The 15,322-nt window shown below is 48.2% G+C and overlaps 1 protein-coding gene across 1 annotated transcript; it reads right to left on the bottom strand.

The window, feature by feature from the left end:
* Positions 1 to 52: 52 nt before the first annotated feature.
* ITFG2 (integrin alpha FG-GAP repeat containing 2) lies at positions 53 to 13,836 on the bottom strand. The gene is made up of 12 exons (XM_036253026.1): positions 13,551 to 13,836; positions 6,364 to 6,459; positions 5,716 to 5,757; positions 5,358 to 5,529; positions 4,600 to 4,739; positions 3,983 to 4,131; positions 3,532 to 3,629; positions 3,300 to 3,353; positions 3,104 to 3,195; positions 2,255 to 2,372; positions 1,097 to 1,270; positions 53 to 1,013 (listed from the first exon to the last, which is right to left on the bottom strand). Exons 1-12 carry the CDS (start codon positions 13,644 to 13,646, stop codon positions 910 to 912), a joined length of 1,335 nt encoding a protein of 444 aa, XP_036108919.1. The 5' UTR covers positions 13,647 to 13,836; the 3' UTR covers positions 53 to 909.
* Positions 13,837 to 15,322: the final 1,486 nt, after the last annotated feature.

The following is a 15,322-nucleotide window of genomic DNA, read 5'->3' on the forward strand; positions in this document are numbered from 1 at the left end:
ACACATACACATAAAATTATAACAGAACAATGCTTCCCTATACTGCAAGCAATATACTTTATTCTTCACTCTATTTCATTTATTCAAAAAGTGCTGACCACAACCCACTAAACGATCGCCACCTACAATTTGAAAAGTACTGATTTAAAGCACAGAATTAAGAGCAGAAGATATAAATGGCCCAAGATATCACTCTGATGATGGTCTGGATCAGAAACCTGCACCAGGTTTTAAATGCCGATTGTCTGATAGACGATGCGGTGCCTTTATGGGGCCAGGTGGGTGGGAAATGGAGCAAGGCCTATGAAGCTGCACAATACTTGACAAATATGGCAAAATGAGAGACTGTTGGCCTCGTTTCTTTGGAAAATAGAGCAAAATCATCTCAGGGTTGCTGGGGACACAGAAAAACCAGACTGTAAAATGTCCTGAAAGACCCTCCCAAACAAAGCAAACGGTCTGCCATTCCGGGAGTCATTCCTACTGTCGGTGACCTGGGAGGTGGAGCCTGGGATGGGGCAGAGCCGTTACCTCCCTGCGCCACTGGCCCCGAAGCGGTTTCCTCATGAGTGTCGGGAACATGCAAAAGATTTGGGCCCCTCCTTACGAATAAGTACGGCAAGGCTGGGGAGCTCTGGGAGGGGGCAGTGTCAGATAATGTGGAATAAGGTCAGGGTACTACAACCCTGCTGATGTGATGGGCGAGGTACATAAGAAAATGGGCAGAGAGTCAACTTGTCTCTTCTCTCCCCAAGAAGACCATGCGGTCCGCAGTTCAGTCACCCTCGGGTTGCTGCCATCTGTCCGTGTTCCTCTGTAATCTCTATTCCCTATCCTGCCAATGCCGTGGATACCTTGGGGGTAGAGAGGTTCAGAAGGCTCCTTCTTCAGCTAAGAGGGGGAGTCCAGCTAGGTGGGGTCCTGGAGGCCTGCAGGAGCACACTGTGGTGGCTGCTCAGGGTGGTAGAGGGTTTGGTGAACCAGGGTGCGGGCTGCTGGGAGGTCATCAGGATCTGAGGGCAAGAAAGGGGCTGGTGAGAGGCTGTGGCTCTCCTGGGCCCCTGCTTCGCTAGCCCCGCAGCTTGCTGGGACTCACCCATGCCCAGCTCCTGCAGCAGGCTCTGGAACTCGGGCTCAGCCTCCAGCAATTTCAGCAGATTGGTAGACTCCATCCGCTCGAGCTGCACCTCCCAGTACACATAGATCTTTTGGTTGAAGGTGACGTACACGAGGCAGGGGCTGTTGCGGCCCTCTTTGCAGGCATACAGACCTGGGACGTGTGGGTGGTGAGACAAAGGTCAGGAAGTTTCAGTCCGGTGTTGGCGAGAAGGCAAGAACAACATACGGGCACTGGCATCAGCAGTTCTGCCCCGCCCACAGATGCCAAGCAGAAAACAAAAGGCTCTCTCTTTCTAAGTCTTCTCTGTTGGGAACTCAGTAACATGGAAAAATATCTGGCCCGTTCCAGATGTAGAAAAACTATAGTAACAAAACCCATAGCATCCAAAAATGTGAACTTGACTTTGTTATCTCAGTGAAAGCCCTGGAGTAATGACTAGTCTTGCTAGTTCCCCTTTGCAAAGGCACTGCTCAGTTCTTCGTAACCGCAGACATCTCCACGTCCTCCCAAAGAGTGAGTGCGGGCACCTCAGGTCCCGATTTGGAACGGATGGGAATGTTCTAGGACAGCGATTTTCGACCAGTGTGCCACAAGAGTCTTTAAAACATGCCACCCCTGACTATTCAGTCAGGGTCACGGACCTCTTTTCCCTGAGATTGTCAAATTAAAAAAAAAAAAGTGACAACAACTAACACAACGATAGCCATCCGGTGTGAATGAATCAAAACAATACCTTTTTGTCAGACTGGCAAAAAATACATTTTTTGATGTGCCGCAGAATTTTAGCAATTAGTTCACGTGTGCCATGGGATGAAAGAGGCTGAAAATCGCTGCTCTAGGAGCGTCCTTCAGAGTCCTGATATGCTCAGAAGGGAAGGAGCTTTCTTATGTCTTCACACAAATAGATAAGAACACATCCCATTCTTCAAAATAGTCAGAAATGGAGATCTCATTGTCTTTTACTTTTCCTTGTTTAAAACTGTCAAGCGGGTGGTTTAGTACCCACCCATCACCCTCTCATGAAAGAGCTAAGGAACTCATTTGTTTGTGAAGACTCATGTTAGGGGACACGCTGAGGATGGAAATAAGAGACAGACAGGTGTGGTTAGGGGGGGCCAGGGAGCAGGGACCCACCTGCGCAGAAGGCTCGAACATTCTCGTCCACTTGGAAGCGGACAACCGTGCGGTTGTGATCAATGATATACGTCTGTCCATCCCAGGCACAGGCAACCACCTCTTCGTGCCCGTTGCCCTGATAAAGGTCAGAGACAAGGTTGCAGGGGTGGCCAGGAGCCGCTTTAGAAACAGATCCAATGACAGGGCCGGGTAAAATATAAAAACCACCATATGTGTCTTACCGAATTTCTCCCACGTGCCAGGCTCCACAGGGGCTGTCAAATGAGCCACCTCACATAGTGCTCACGACCACCCCGCGGAGTAGGCAACCTCACTGCCAGCTGATGCGGAGGGAATTTCGGCTTATAGAAATAGTCACGCACCCAAGCTCCCTCAGCTGGCAGGTGCCAGAATCGGCCCTCCAACCCGGGCCTGCTCTGCCTGCCCTCACAGCTTCACGCCTTCTGCACCACCCAGCACGCGTGGCGGCAGCCCAAAGGGCAGCCCCATCGGCGGGTTCAGGGGCCACAGCCTTAGTCAAGTCAGACTCACACAGGGCAAGAAAAAAACTTAACATACGTCTGGACTTGGGACTGATCACTAGCTTCCGGACCCTAGTGATTGCTTCCTTCTCTTTGGAGCTGATGCTCCTGAAAGGTGCTGAGACACGAGATTCCCCGGGCACAGGGACAGCGCTAAGCGCTGTGGACTGCAGGAACAACTCACTGCAAAGGGAGTCTGCCCTGTCTTAAGGGGGCCGTAAGATAACGCTCGTGAGTTAACTGTGAAGCGAGAATGGCTGCACTGAAATCTTCTCTCTCCATGTGAAGAAGGTAAGGATGTTTCTCTCCCAGGTTTTCCACCCACCGTGACATCCAACTTCTCTAGGGCGAAAAGCTGGTGATCCACCTGCACGGACCACAGCAGCTTGTCTGCTTCCTCCATCAGCTTCAGTGTCCCTGCAGGAGGAGAGGCAGGCTGGGCTGGGTGGGACAGGACCCGAGCAGACAGCCAGCACACAACCTCCCCCAGCACTGGCCTGTAGCTGATCCCGGGAACTCACCATCCAGGGTGCAGAGGGCGAAGAGGCCAGAGCCACCACTCTCAGGGCTGTGGCCTGTGGGTGGGACAGAAGGCCCAGGGGAAGACAACATGAAGGTCAAAGCAAGATCAGAGCATGTGAGATACAGGGCGGCCAAGGGCAGGGAGGGAAGGAGGGGCAGGACTAGAAATGAGAGAAAGCCTTGCATCTCCTCTCCCAAAGTGATGCAGCCTGCCTCGCCCCACCCTTTCACCTCGTTTGATGTTGCCAATGAGGTGAGTAGAGACATTCTTGTTGTGGATGCGGCCGGACGTCTGGTGCAGCACAACATCTCGGGCGGCCGGTGTCTCCCTGTGGGCAGGAGACTGGGGGACTCAGTGGGATACCCAGTGAGCTTAGTTCTCCGGCACCTCTGTGGCCCCATCTCCGTAAGAGCTGCCAAGATGTGAATCAGCTAGGAAACCTACTGCTGACCCCATCCAGCCTATGTGGCAAGTAGAAAAGAGTCTTGGAACCTCTTCCAGCTGCTACAAGGTTAGAGCCAGGATTTCCTGGGTCTCCAGGTCCTCCTTCCCAGGAGAGGTGCTTCCGAACCTAGCTAACAGCTCTGCCAACTGCAGACCCATCCACTGCTGTGTACATCTGGAGCCCGACCTGGCTCCCATGCACCCATCCCACACCACCCTCGGGCCTGCACCCCTTACCTACTGCCCTCTGTGGTCCCGTCAGAGGTGGCGGAGTACCCAGTGTCCTTGTTCCAGGTACACAGGAGAACTGCATAAGCACAGCCCGGCTGCGATACTATCAATTCAGGAACACCCAGGGGCCCCGGAGTCACCGAGAGACTGTCCACCTGCACCAGGGAACAGAGGCTTACATGGGGCTGGAGAGAGAGGAAGTGGGACCCAGCAAAGAACAGCGCAGACAGGTGGGGCAGGGGCCTTGTGAGCCGTCCCCAGGCGTCGAGGGTAGTGGCGGGAGGAATTCCAGAGCTCGCAGGGCTCCTGCCTGGTCCATCCTCCCTATAAGCACCATCTGTCTGTTTTCCTCTGAGCACGCCTCAGGTGGGGTCCAGATCATGACGCAGACCACGCCGCACCCACCTTGACATTCCTGATGCCTCGCCCTGGCTTCTTCCTATTTGCCGTTACTAGCGATTTGCACTAAGACTGAGTTGAAATGGTCTTCAGCTCTCTCTCAGCAGGGTGATCTGCCCTTCTTCCCACCCTGTATCGTGGTCCACGACTGTTCTCCCACAGCCCCCTCCAGGAGGCCTTCCTCCCTGCTCTCTGGGCTCCGCGGTCCCCACTCAGCCTCTCACCTGACCTTCCAGCGTCCATTTCTTGAGTGACACCAGCTGCCCCGTCAGATGCTCAGTGCCCTCGCCCAGGTCCTCCCAGCGGAAAGCCCGCACCACACGGTCGGTGTAACCTACCACCAGCTCGTTGCACCCGTCTCCATCTGTGGATCCAGAAAACAAGACGAGTTTGGCGCCCAAGCTGCGTGTGTCACCCTGTCCTCACTCCTCTGCTGACATCGCCGCTGGCATTTTTATCCGGTGCGACTTCAAGCCCAGTCTGCTGTGGAGCCGCCTCACACACCGAGTCTGGTTCGGGCTCCCCTGCCCTTCCTGTGCCAACACCCACCTTTTCCTGGGCCCCACCCACCCATCTGCTCCACAGGTCCTATCACTGCCTCCCTCGGATACACAACTCGGTGTGCTGATTCACCCCATAGCCCCACCACCAGGTGCAGGTCAGCTTCTGGCCAAAATATCAGCCCCGTATCCATACGGCTCATTCCCTTACCATCTTCAATTTTTTTCCCCAGTCTTCCTCTGTTTCTTTTTTTTCAATTTTTTGATCAAATGTAACCTTCTCAGCAAGGACTTCCCTGACGACTCCATTTAGAATTGCTACCCCTACCTCGACACTCTCTAGCTCCTTTCCGTGATTTATTCTCCACAGCACTTGCACAAATGAATACTGACTCCCCTCTCTCCCCTGAATCCCTTGAGATCTGCTCTATGATCCACAGACTCCCAGTCCCCCAGCTGCCTGCAAAGACAGCCATGCCCACCGATGTCGCTGATCAGCATGACCTTGGTGTTGGCAGGGATGTGCTGCTTAAAGATCGGACGCTGCTCCTCTCCCATGAGGGTGTCATGGTGCCCGGAAGCATCCAGGGTCCTGGCAGGTGTCAGGTCAAACAAGTGAAACCAGCCCTCAGCACTCACTGCCACCACCAGGTTCTGGAAGAGTCAGAGGTATCGGGGAGATGGACTGGGGAGGGAAGTTTGAGCACAGACTGATCATTAGAACACAGAGGTCAGGGCAGAAGCCATTCACTCTCAACTGATTCCCACCTTGAGACAGCGATCGATGGAGGTGAGGCCTGGGAGTAACACTGAAGTCCCAAGGGCCCCGAGGGTTCTTACCTTTCCTCTGTTACATACATCTCCAACCCCAACGCAAGTCAGCTGCAAAAGAAGAAAGGGAGGTTCAGGAGACACAGAGGAGACCACTGCTCCCTAATCTCTATGAAGCAGGAAGGAGCAGGTTTTCTAACGACCACATTGGCTGAAAACCTGTGCATAGACCTACACGGAGAGTCTGTGTGAACTGAGTTACTGTGCTATGGGTTGGGCTTGGTTTACCCAGACAGCAATACGAAGACCTGAAGTAAAGACTATTTGGGCTCAAAACAAAATCTTTACAAAACAAAAACTCCAAGATAGCCAGACTATCATGTTTCTAGACTTACTCAAATACTTGCCCCATTTTCTACTTTGTAAGATCAGACAACCTAGGCAGTTTCCCTAAAGTACTTAGGGCATCACTCCATTACATAAAATACCCACACTCACCCGTGTGTGTATGTGCGTGTATGTGTGTGTGTGTGTAACAGTTGGGAGATCACTGCTTGGGGGCTTCCCTCCCTGAATCAATCGAACCCTGAGCCAGCGGCTAAGCTGCATAGCTGGTGGGTTAGGACACACTGGTGAGCTCCCATGGGTCTCGGGCTTGACAGCTCCTGGACAGACTTCCCTTCCCCCACCTTGAGACCCTGGTAGTTGAATACTGACCATTCCCTGACAGGAACAGGTGAGCCATGGCCGGCTGTCATCATTCTTGTACACAGAGAGCTTCCCACTGGTGTCTCCCACCACCAGTTCATTTAACTTCAGATGGAGAGAGAAGAGTGTTAGCACGGGATCCTGCTGACCCACCCCAAACTCTTCTCTACTGGGCCCATCCCCAGGAAATCACAGGACATCAACTTGAACCTTCATCAACTTTATTAAAAATCTTTGGTGACCAATACAGCCATGGTTTCCCAGAGTTTCTTCATTTCCGTTGTTGGGGGTGGTTATGGTGGAGGTGGTGGTGGTGGAGGTGGTGGAGGTGGTGGAGGTGGTGGTGGTGGTGGTGGTGGTGGTGTGTGTGTGATGGGCAGGGGAGGTTACAGGAGTGAGGCAATACAGAAATCATCCCAGAAAAGATTGACATCTGAACAGTTCAATGCCCCACATCTTGACTTTGGCTCTAATTTGTCACTTAGAAATGGGACATATGGGGTGTGTGTGTGGCAAAAGTAGGTGTACAGTTGTTCATATGGAAAATATTAATAAGTAATAATACGAGACTAAACTGTTTCACATACTCACAACTGTACACCTACTTTTGCCCCATCTCTGTACTTGAAAACAACTCCAAATATTCAACTTTTAAAGAATTTAGTTTCAATCAAATTCTCATATCCAATTAGGAGCCAGGTTAAAAAAATCAAGTCAGCTCTGGGGGCCCTACCTCCGTTAGCAAGACCTTTCGATCTCAGTGTGTGTGAGTGAACACAGGGATGGAGGGGCCGGAGGTGGGGCAGCCTGAAGGGGCTGCTGGTGTCAGCAGCCATGCTCTTGGGCCTCTGGTGCCCTCCAGCGGTGGCTGAGTTCTCAGGAGGGCAGGCTCCCTGCATGAAGCCTCTCCTCCACTATCTGTTTCTGTGTACTCCATCCCCCAGGCGCAACCGAAGGCTGGCTACCCTTCCCAGGGGCTCACGATGATAATAATAAGGTCGCTCAGAACCCCATTTCCACTGATAGCTTCAGGATTTCCCCTCGTGGACACATCCAACACCCACTTTCTGTCCGCAGGACAGAGCGAATATTAGATTCTCAGGAGATTTAATTCTTTTTTTTCCTTTTTATCGAATTTATTGGGGTGACACTGGTTAACAAAATTCTACAGGTTTCAGGTACACAATTCCACAAGGAGATTTCATTCTAAAGGCAACAAAGGCATAACAGAAAAACATTCAGGAAAAATTAGCAATGAACTGGAATTTATCAATGACTTACTTGATTTGAATCTTAGATTAATTACTTTTTAATAGTTATGGGAATGTTAGATCATAGAAGTATAAAACAAGTTTATTTAGATTAAAACTTCTACACTCAATGCTTCTTCTTCTTTTTTTTTTAATCCTCACCCAAGGATATTTTTCCATTTATCTTCAAATAGAGTGGGAGGAAGGGGGAGAGAGGGAGAGAGAGAAAGATCGATGTGAGAGGAACACATCAATTGGTTGCCTCCCACATGACCCGACCAGAGCCGGGGACGAACTACAATCGAGGTACGTGCCCTTGATCAGAATGGAACCCATGACTCATTGGTCCACAGGCAGACGCTCCAACAGCTAAGCCAAACCAGACAGCACTTCTTTTCTTTGGAAAAAAAATTTTTTAATATGTTTTTATTGGTTTCTTAGAGAGAGGAAAGGAGAAAAATGGAAAATCAACGTGAGAGAGAAACATCAATTGGCCGCCTCCTGCACAGCCCTAACTGGGGATTGAGCCCACAACCCAGGCACATACCCTGTCCAGAATCGAACCGGGACCGCTCAGTCCATGGGAGGATACTCCATCTACTGAGCCACACCGGTTGGGCATGCACCCCATGTTTCCATTACAGCTGCCCCCAGAGGGCTTCTGCCACCCATAGGAGAGAAGCTGCATGGCACAGAGGCCCCGAGTGCCGCTGTCTGCATTTGAATCCAGTTCTCTCTGCCTATACTTTTTCATCTATAAAACGAAGATCATAGGAATAGCTGCTTCATAAGGTTGTGAGAACTGAGCTAATAGAGGAAAGCATTTAGAAGGGATTGGCGCTAACACCGGGTAGTTTCCAGCCTCTAACCCCCAAGGCTAGGGAGTCTTAGCATCCTTTGTACAATCCATTCATCCAACAAATGAGTCTATAGTAGGCCTCGATAAAATGTTTACTTAATAGACAAATACCAAAAAAGATTTTTTTAAGAAACAAAGAACAATCAGAATGAAAGAGAATGCCCAGTCAGCCCTTGAGTTTTCAGGTAAAGCTGGACGACCAGTTAGGGGTACAAAGATAAATGCCACAAACTCCCTGCTGAGAAGGGCCTCACAGTTTAACAAGGGCACAGGCACAGGAATAAAATCATAAAACAGCGTGGTAGGTGCAGGGAGCCAGGCAGAGTGAGGTAATGGCGCTGGAAGAGCACAATCCCAGGGCAGTCCATCTGTGCCTAGCAGCTCCAGGAGGGATATGTTCCAAGACCCCAGTGGGTGCCTGAAACTGCAGAGTGTACTGAACCCTCATGCGTACTATATTTTTTTCTATATATACATGCCATGATAAAGTTTAATTTATAGGTTAGGCACAGTAAGAGATTACCAACTACTAATAAAAGAGAATAATTATAATGATATACTATAGTAAAAGTTAAGTAAATGTGGTCACTCATTTCAGGGGGTCCCTTACTGAAGTCTTCATATAGGCTCAGTGCTTTCTGGGGTAATCTGATGCCATCAACTAGAACATATTTTCTTCCACCCACAAATTCAATGACTTTTCCATTGATCACGCACTATGACCATCAATTTTGCAATTTCATGTACAACAGCAAAACAAGCATGCATTTTTTTTTTCTTTCTTTACAATTTCATGGATAGATTTGTTCTGATCATAGATTTTAGCAACCTCAGCCTATGACTACTTTTCTTTTTTTTTATTTATTTTTTTAAGGTTTTTTTATTTTTTATTTATTTTATTTTTATTTTTTTATCCTCACCCGAGGATATTTTTTCATTTTTTGTACAGATAGAGTGGGAGGGAGAGAGAGGAACAGAGAGAGAGAGAGAAACATCGACGTGAAGGGACACATCGAGTGGCTGCCACCCGCACGACCAACCAGGGCCGGGGACAAACTGCAACCGAAGTACGTGCCCTTAGCGGGAACCGAACCCGGGTCTCTCCGGACCGCAGGCCGACGCTCTAACCTCTGAGCCAAACTGGCCAGGGCCTATGACTACTTTTCTTATTAAGTTGAGAATGTTCACCTTTTCACTTAAAGGAAGCACTTAACCACTCCTACTTGGCATATCCAAATTGCCAGTATCACTACTCTTGTGCTTTGGGGCCATTATTTTATTATTATTATTATTTTTTGGTACGTGCCCCTACCAGAACTGAACCTGGGACTCTCTGGTCCGCAGGCCGATGCTCCAACCGCTGAGCTAAACCAGCCAGGGCTTTTATTAAATAAAATAAGGGTTACTTAAATACAAGCACTGTGATTCTGAGACGGTTAGTCTTGATCTGATAACCCAGATGGCTAAGTGACCAACAGTGGGTAACATATGTAGTGAGAATACACTGGACAAAGGGATGATTCATCTCCCAGGCTAGATGGAGTGGGACTGAACGAGATTCCATCATGACACTCAAAACAGCACGCAATTTAAAACTTATGAATTATTTCTAGAATTTTCCATTTAATGTTTTTGGACTTCTGTTGACTGCGGGTAACTGAAATTGCAGATAAGGGGTGACTAAGGTATAATGCTTCCCCGCAGTTCTGCTTCTTTGTGGTTGAGTCTAGCTCTGGCGGCCAAAGTGACACTAAAGAACCCCAGCTGGATAGTACACCATCAGTCAGAGATGCTAAAGGAGAAAGGAGGTGAGATCTATCTGTGATCTGCTTCAGCCTTCTAGAGGCTTTCTCTCTCATGGTGTAGCCAGGCTTCGGTGGGTAGTTACAGAAGGTGTGTATTCTATTCATGGCTCCTCCCTCAGACTTAGCAGAAAATAAATTAGTTTCAAAGAACTATCACATATCACACACTGTGGCCATCACTTTTGGCTAAAGGTTTATTAGAATGAAGTAAGTCCTTTTCCTGCCCACAATTTCCAGATGCTGGCCTGGGGAACCAATAACAAAATTTCCGTCCACACTTTTGCAGGCTATCTGTACCACATCTGATTACTAGCCAACTATCTCAACTACTTGCCCATCTTTCAATTATATTTGTTAACAGGTAGAGCCCTTCAAATTGCTTTGAGACACATAATCACATTTGCTTTTCCTAACAAACCTGATTTATTCAGCAAACATTTATTGAGTGCCCACTATGTGCCAGGCACTATTCTAAGTGTTGGGAGTAAAGCAGTTAAAAACAGACAAAAAATTCCTATCCTAATGGCACTTACAACTCAGGTTAAAGAAAAAAAGTATAATATACCTAATATTGCAGAACTCAGTGTGTAACCGTGCAATTCACTTAGAAAAGTACAATTTCTAAAAGAGCTGGTGATATGAAGTTATGAAAAAGAGCATGTATTTTTCTCTTATAAACAAAGAAGACAATCAGATAAAAAGGAAAATAATGCACATCTAGAGTCACTTTGTTAATTTACTACTTAAAAATGCCTCCCTTAATTTTCTCGTAAAAATTGTACTTGGCATATGAAGACATGTGAAAGCCCAGAAAACATAATACAAATTTATGAGAATAACTTTTTTTCCTTCCTAGAGGGAGTAGAGCCAAAAGAGGACTCATAAAATACCTCTCCATCACAGCACAAAGGAGTCTGCGAAGTGGGGAGGATGTTTTAGCCCCAGTTTTCTGGTGTTTTGTTTGTTTTTTCCAGGCAAAAGACAGTACAGAACAGCGGGGAGGAAGAATAGGGAGATGGGACAGAGGGTAGGCAAGAAAGGCAATAAGGTGCTTTGTACTAAAAATATTAAATAGAGATAAATGAAAAGATAAAGTCTGGGGGGGAAAAAGTGTTTCACACCATCAACAGCCTGCATCCTCTTTGATGCTTCACCCTAGAACTTGTTTTTTGTTTTTGTTTTTTTAATCCTCACCCAAGGACATTTTTGCATTTATCTTCAGATAGAGCATGAGTGAGAGGAGGAGGAAGAGAGAAAGAGAAATATCGATGTGAGACAGACACATCGAGTGGTTGCCACGCACACGACCCCAACCAAGGCCGGGGACAAACTGCAAAGAGGTATGTGCCCTTAGCGGGAACCAAACCCAGGACTCTCTGGTCCCCAGGCCGATGCTCTAACCGCTGAACCAAACCGGCCAGGGCAACCCTAGAACTTTTTACATATTTTATTTTATTTTAGGAATTAAAAAAAAATATTTTTTCTTTATTGATTTTTTAGAAAGGAGAGGGAGAGAGAGAAACATCAATGAGAGAACATGAATTGGCCACCTCCAACATGCCCCCACTGGGGATTGGGCCCACAAGCTGGGCATCTGTCCTGACCGGGAATGGAACCAGTGACCTTTTGCTGTGTGGGTCGATGCACACCCACTGAGCCTAGCTGGGCCTTTTTACATATTTTAATCAAGACACCTCATTATATTTTGTTATTCTAGGACTATCACCTCACCTGTGAGCTACCTGAGGTCTGGGTTCATTTTTTTTTTTAATCCTCGCCCAAGGACATTTTTCCATTTTTTGTTCAGATAGAGTGGGAGGAAGAGAGAGAGAGAGAAACATCGACATGAAAGGGACACATCGAGTGGCTGCCACCCGCACGACCAACCAGGGCTGGGGACAAACTGCAACAGAGATACACGCCCTTAGCGGGAACCGAACCCAGGTCTCTCTGGACCGCAGGCTGACGTTCTAACCGCTGAGCCAAACCGGCCAGGGCTGGGTTCATTTTTTAATTCCCAGAAGGTGGTCGAGTTCTTGGCGCATAATTGGCAGTTCAATAAATATTTGCAGAAAAATAGGATCAAATACTAACAACAATGGCACCAACACTTACCGAGCCATTAACCTTGTGCCAGGCATGATGCTACCTGCTTTACTTGTATTCACTCTGTCCAATGGCCTGGGGGACTGGCGCCAGGCAAAGTGCTCGACCATTGTCACCTTGCTCAGCCTTGTCTCCCACCCTGAACGGCCTGCCTCGAGCCTATAGATTAACTCCCATCTTGCTCTTATCTATTCACATTCCAGAGGCTCCATGCATAACCCCCGCAGGGCCAAACCCTAAGGGACAAATTCCAGATACAACAGGCAGATATAAAAGACAGGAGCCCCTACATTGAGGGCGGCTTCTAGGACTCGACCCCCGGAGTCTGTGAACCCGCCCGGAGTGTACCCAATAAAGCCTGATCCCTGTTTATTCGGCTGATTGGCTCTCCAGTCTCTTCTCTGTTTTATTCGGCGGCGCCCCCGATTCCTTACACACTCATTTAGATATACATACACATATTTATATGTGTGTGTATATATTTAATCCTCGCCCAAGGATTTTTTTTTTCTATTTATCTTCAGATAGAGTGGGAAGGAGAGAGGGAGAAAAAGGGAGACAAAGAGAAACATCCATATGAGGGACACACGACTGGTTGCCTCCCGCAGGACCCCGACCAGGGCAGAGGAATAGCAGGCAACCACGTACGTGCTCTTGGCCGAATCCAACGCGCGACTCATTGGTCCGCTGGCGACTCTCTACCGCTGAGCCAAACCGGCCAGAACTGTAATGATTCATTTAAGCATCGAGAAAAGGAACAAGGAGATTGTCTACCAGCCGGGAGGCGAGGCAGAGACTGCAATGTATTCCAGCGACACAAGGGGCCACGTGTAGGAGCAGCAGAGGTGCTTTTTAAGCCTATTTTGAGGCTTTGAACGGTAAAATGACTTTAGAAGTAATAACCCTGGAGGAAACGTAACGATAGACGCAGTGAACCAGGAAATTGGCCACCAGGGTTTACTAGGCTCTTACGGTGAGGCAGAGAGTCAGTTATACACGCTCCTAGAAAAACCCCAGACCGACTCGCTCAGGACGCCCGGGCACTTAAGCTATCTCTAAAGTTCTTGCCCAGCTCCGCCAACCTAGTTCTACTGCGCAGGCGCCGCTCGGGCCGCAGGCTTCCTCCGCTTCCCTGGCCCCGCCCCGGCCGTGCACTTGCAGTGCGCATGCACTGACCGTATCGTTGTCGACGTCTCCGAGGCAGATTGCATGCGGGAAGAGGCTTCCGCTGAACTCTAGGGCTACACGCTGCACGTAGCTGACCGATCTCATCGCACTTTCAAGGGCTAACCGGTCGGGGAGCCCCTCTAAATGTTCCCCGACCCCCTCCCGACAGCTGTTGGAGCGGAAGGCCACCCAAAGCGGAAATTTACGTCGCTGCCTGAGCCTCCAATCCTGGCCTTCCTGCTTAACCTTAGAGAAGAGGCGGGTCTTCCGAACACTCTAGGCGTGGGGCGGGCTTGAGAAGCTAGTGATGTGAGTGACAGGGGCATGGGCCACTCCTTTTCACGTGAGGGCAAGAACGCAAGGGTGGAGCAACCCTAATGGGGCTGATCTATTCCCGTGGCAACAGGGATCTCTAGTGCTTGACCAAATAACTTTGACCTCTTCCTTTGTTGCACTGACTATTGAAGATTCCCAGCCCCCCCCCCCATAATAATCGTAATAACTGACAACTGCATGATTTGCAGCAATGTTTTTTTTTTTTTTTAATTATTAATTTTTAATCCTCACCTGAGGATACCTTTTTCCATTTATCTTCAGACAGTGTGTGTGTGAGAGAGAAACATCAACTGAGGCACATTGACTGGCTGCCTTTCCCACCGACCCGACCAGGGCCTGGGATGAACCTCAGCGGAGGTATGTGCCCTTGACCTGAATGGAACAGAGACTCTTTGGTCCGTGGGAGGATGTTTTACCACTGAGCCAAACCGGTCAGGGCACCAGCATTGTTTTGTTTTAAGTTACCCTTTAGGAGTTGTGAAAACGATGTAGTGAATCAAACCAGTATTTTAAAACACGAACTAGAATAGAATAGAAAATATCAAGTGACTTATAAGTAATGTTTTTGTGAAACGTTTGTTTCAAATGTATATATCTATATGTGTATATAATGGCTAATGTAAAAAAGTTTTTTTAACAGTGTGTGCTTTGTGATCAGTAATTTGAAAACCACATGATGCAAAGCACATTTCACATGTTATTCCATGTAATTAACACAACTAACATATGAGCTTTTTTATTATTTCAATTATTTGGACGAGGAAAACAGATTCAGTAACACTAAGTAACAAGGCAGAACATGGTAGAGGTGGAACTCAAACCAGGATTGTTTGATCCAAAACCCCAGGTCCTGCCCGCCGGTGTGGCTCAGTGGATTGAGCATGGTCCAATGCACCAAGAGGTCATGGGTTCCATTCCTGGTCAGGGCACATGCCCAGGTTGCAGGCTCAATCCCCAGTAGGAGGCATACAGGAGGCAGTCAATGGAGATTTCTGTCACATAGATATTTCCCTTTCCCTCTCCCTTCCTCTCTCTCTAAAAATGAATTTTAAAAATCTTAAAAAACAAACAAACAAAAAAACACAAACATTTAAAAACAAAAACACCCCCAGGTCCTTTCTATCATTTAGGTTATAGTTCATAGAAATGTCCTCAGGGTACATGTCAGGGTTGCTGAGATTCTGGATCTGCCCTGCCCTGCGACCCCCACCACAAAGCTCTTGCCTCCCTCCCTCAGTGGCCTCACTCTGTAGTATAAATGGGACATCACCATCATGGCTGACCTCTTAGGGAAACTTTTCATATTAACTCAAATCCAACCCTTTTTGGGGGGAGAGGGGGGAGCTCATCAATTAAGGCACCACAAGTATTTGAAAGGTGACAGTCTGTGCAGGCATGGTAAATAGCAATCTAGATGGTGAATAAAGAAAAATTGGGTTTATTTA

The sequence above is a fragment of the Molossus molossus genome, unplaced genomic scaffold (assembly GCF_014108415.1).
Source record: "Molossus molossus isolate mMolMol1 unplaced genomic scaffold, mMolMol1.p scaffold_m16_p_10, whole genome shotgun sequence".
NCBI classification, from domain to species: Eukaryota; Metazoa; Chordata; class Mammalia; order Chiroptera; family Molossidae; genus Molossus; species Molossus molossus.

Bases quoted from the DNA above. Each gene is read 5' to 3' on its own strand.
- ITFG2 (XM_036253026.1), bottom strand. From the start codon at position 13,646: ATGAGATCGGTCAGCTACGTGCAGCGTGTAGCCCTAGAGTTCAGCGGA. The intron at 6,460-13,550 runs GTCAGTGCATGC...CTCCATCTGAAG, and splicing joins GAGACGTCGACAACGATACG to TTAAATGAACTGGTGGTGGG. The intron at 1,014-1,096 runs GTGAGTCCCAGC...TCTTGCCCTCAG, and splicing joins GCTGCAGGAGCTGGGCATGG to ATCCTGATGACCTCCCAGCA.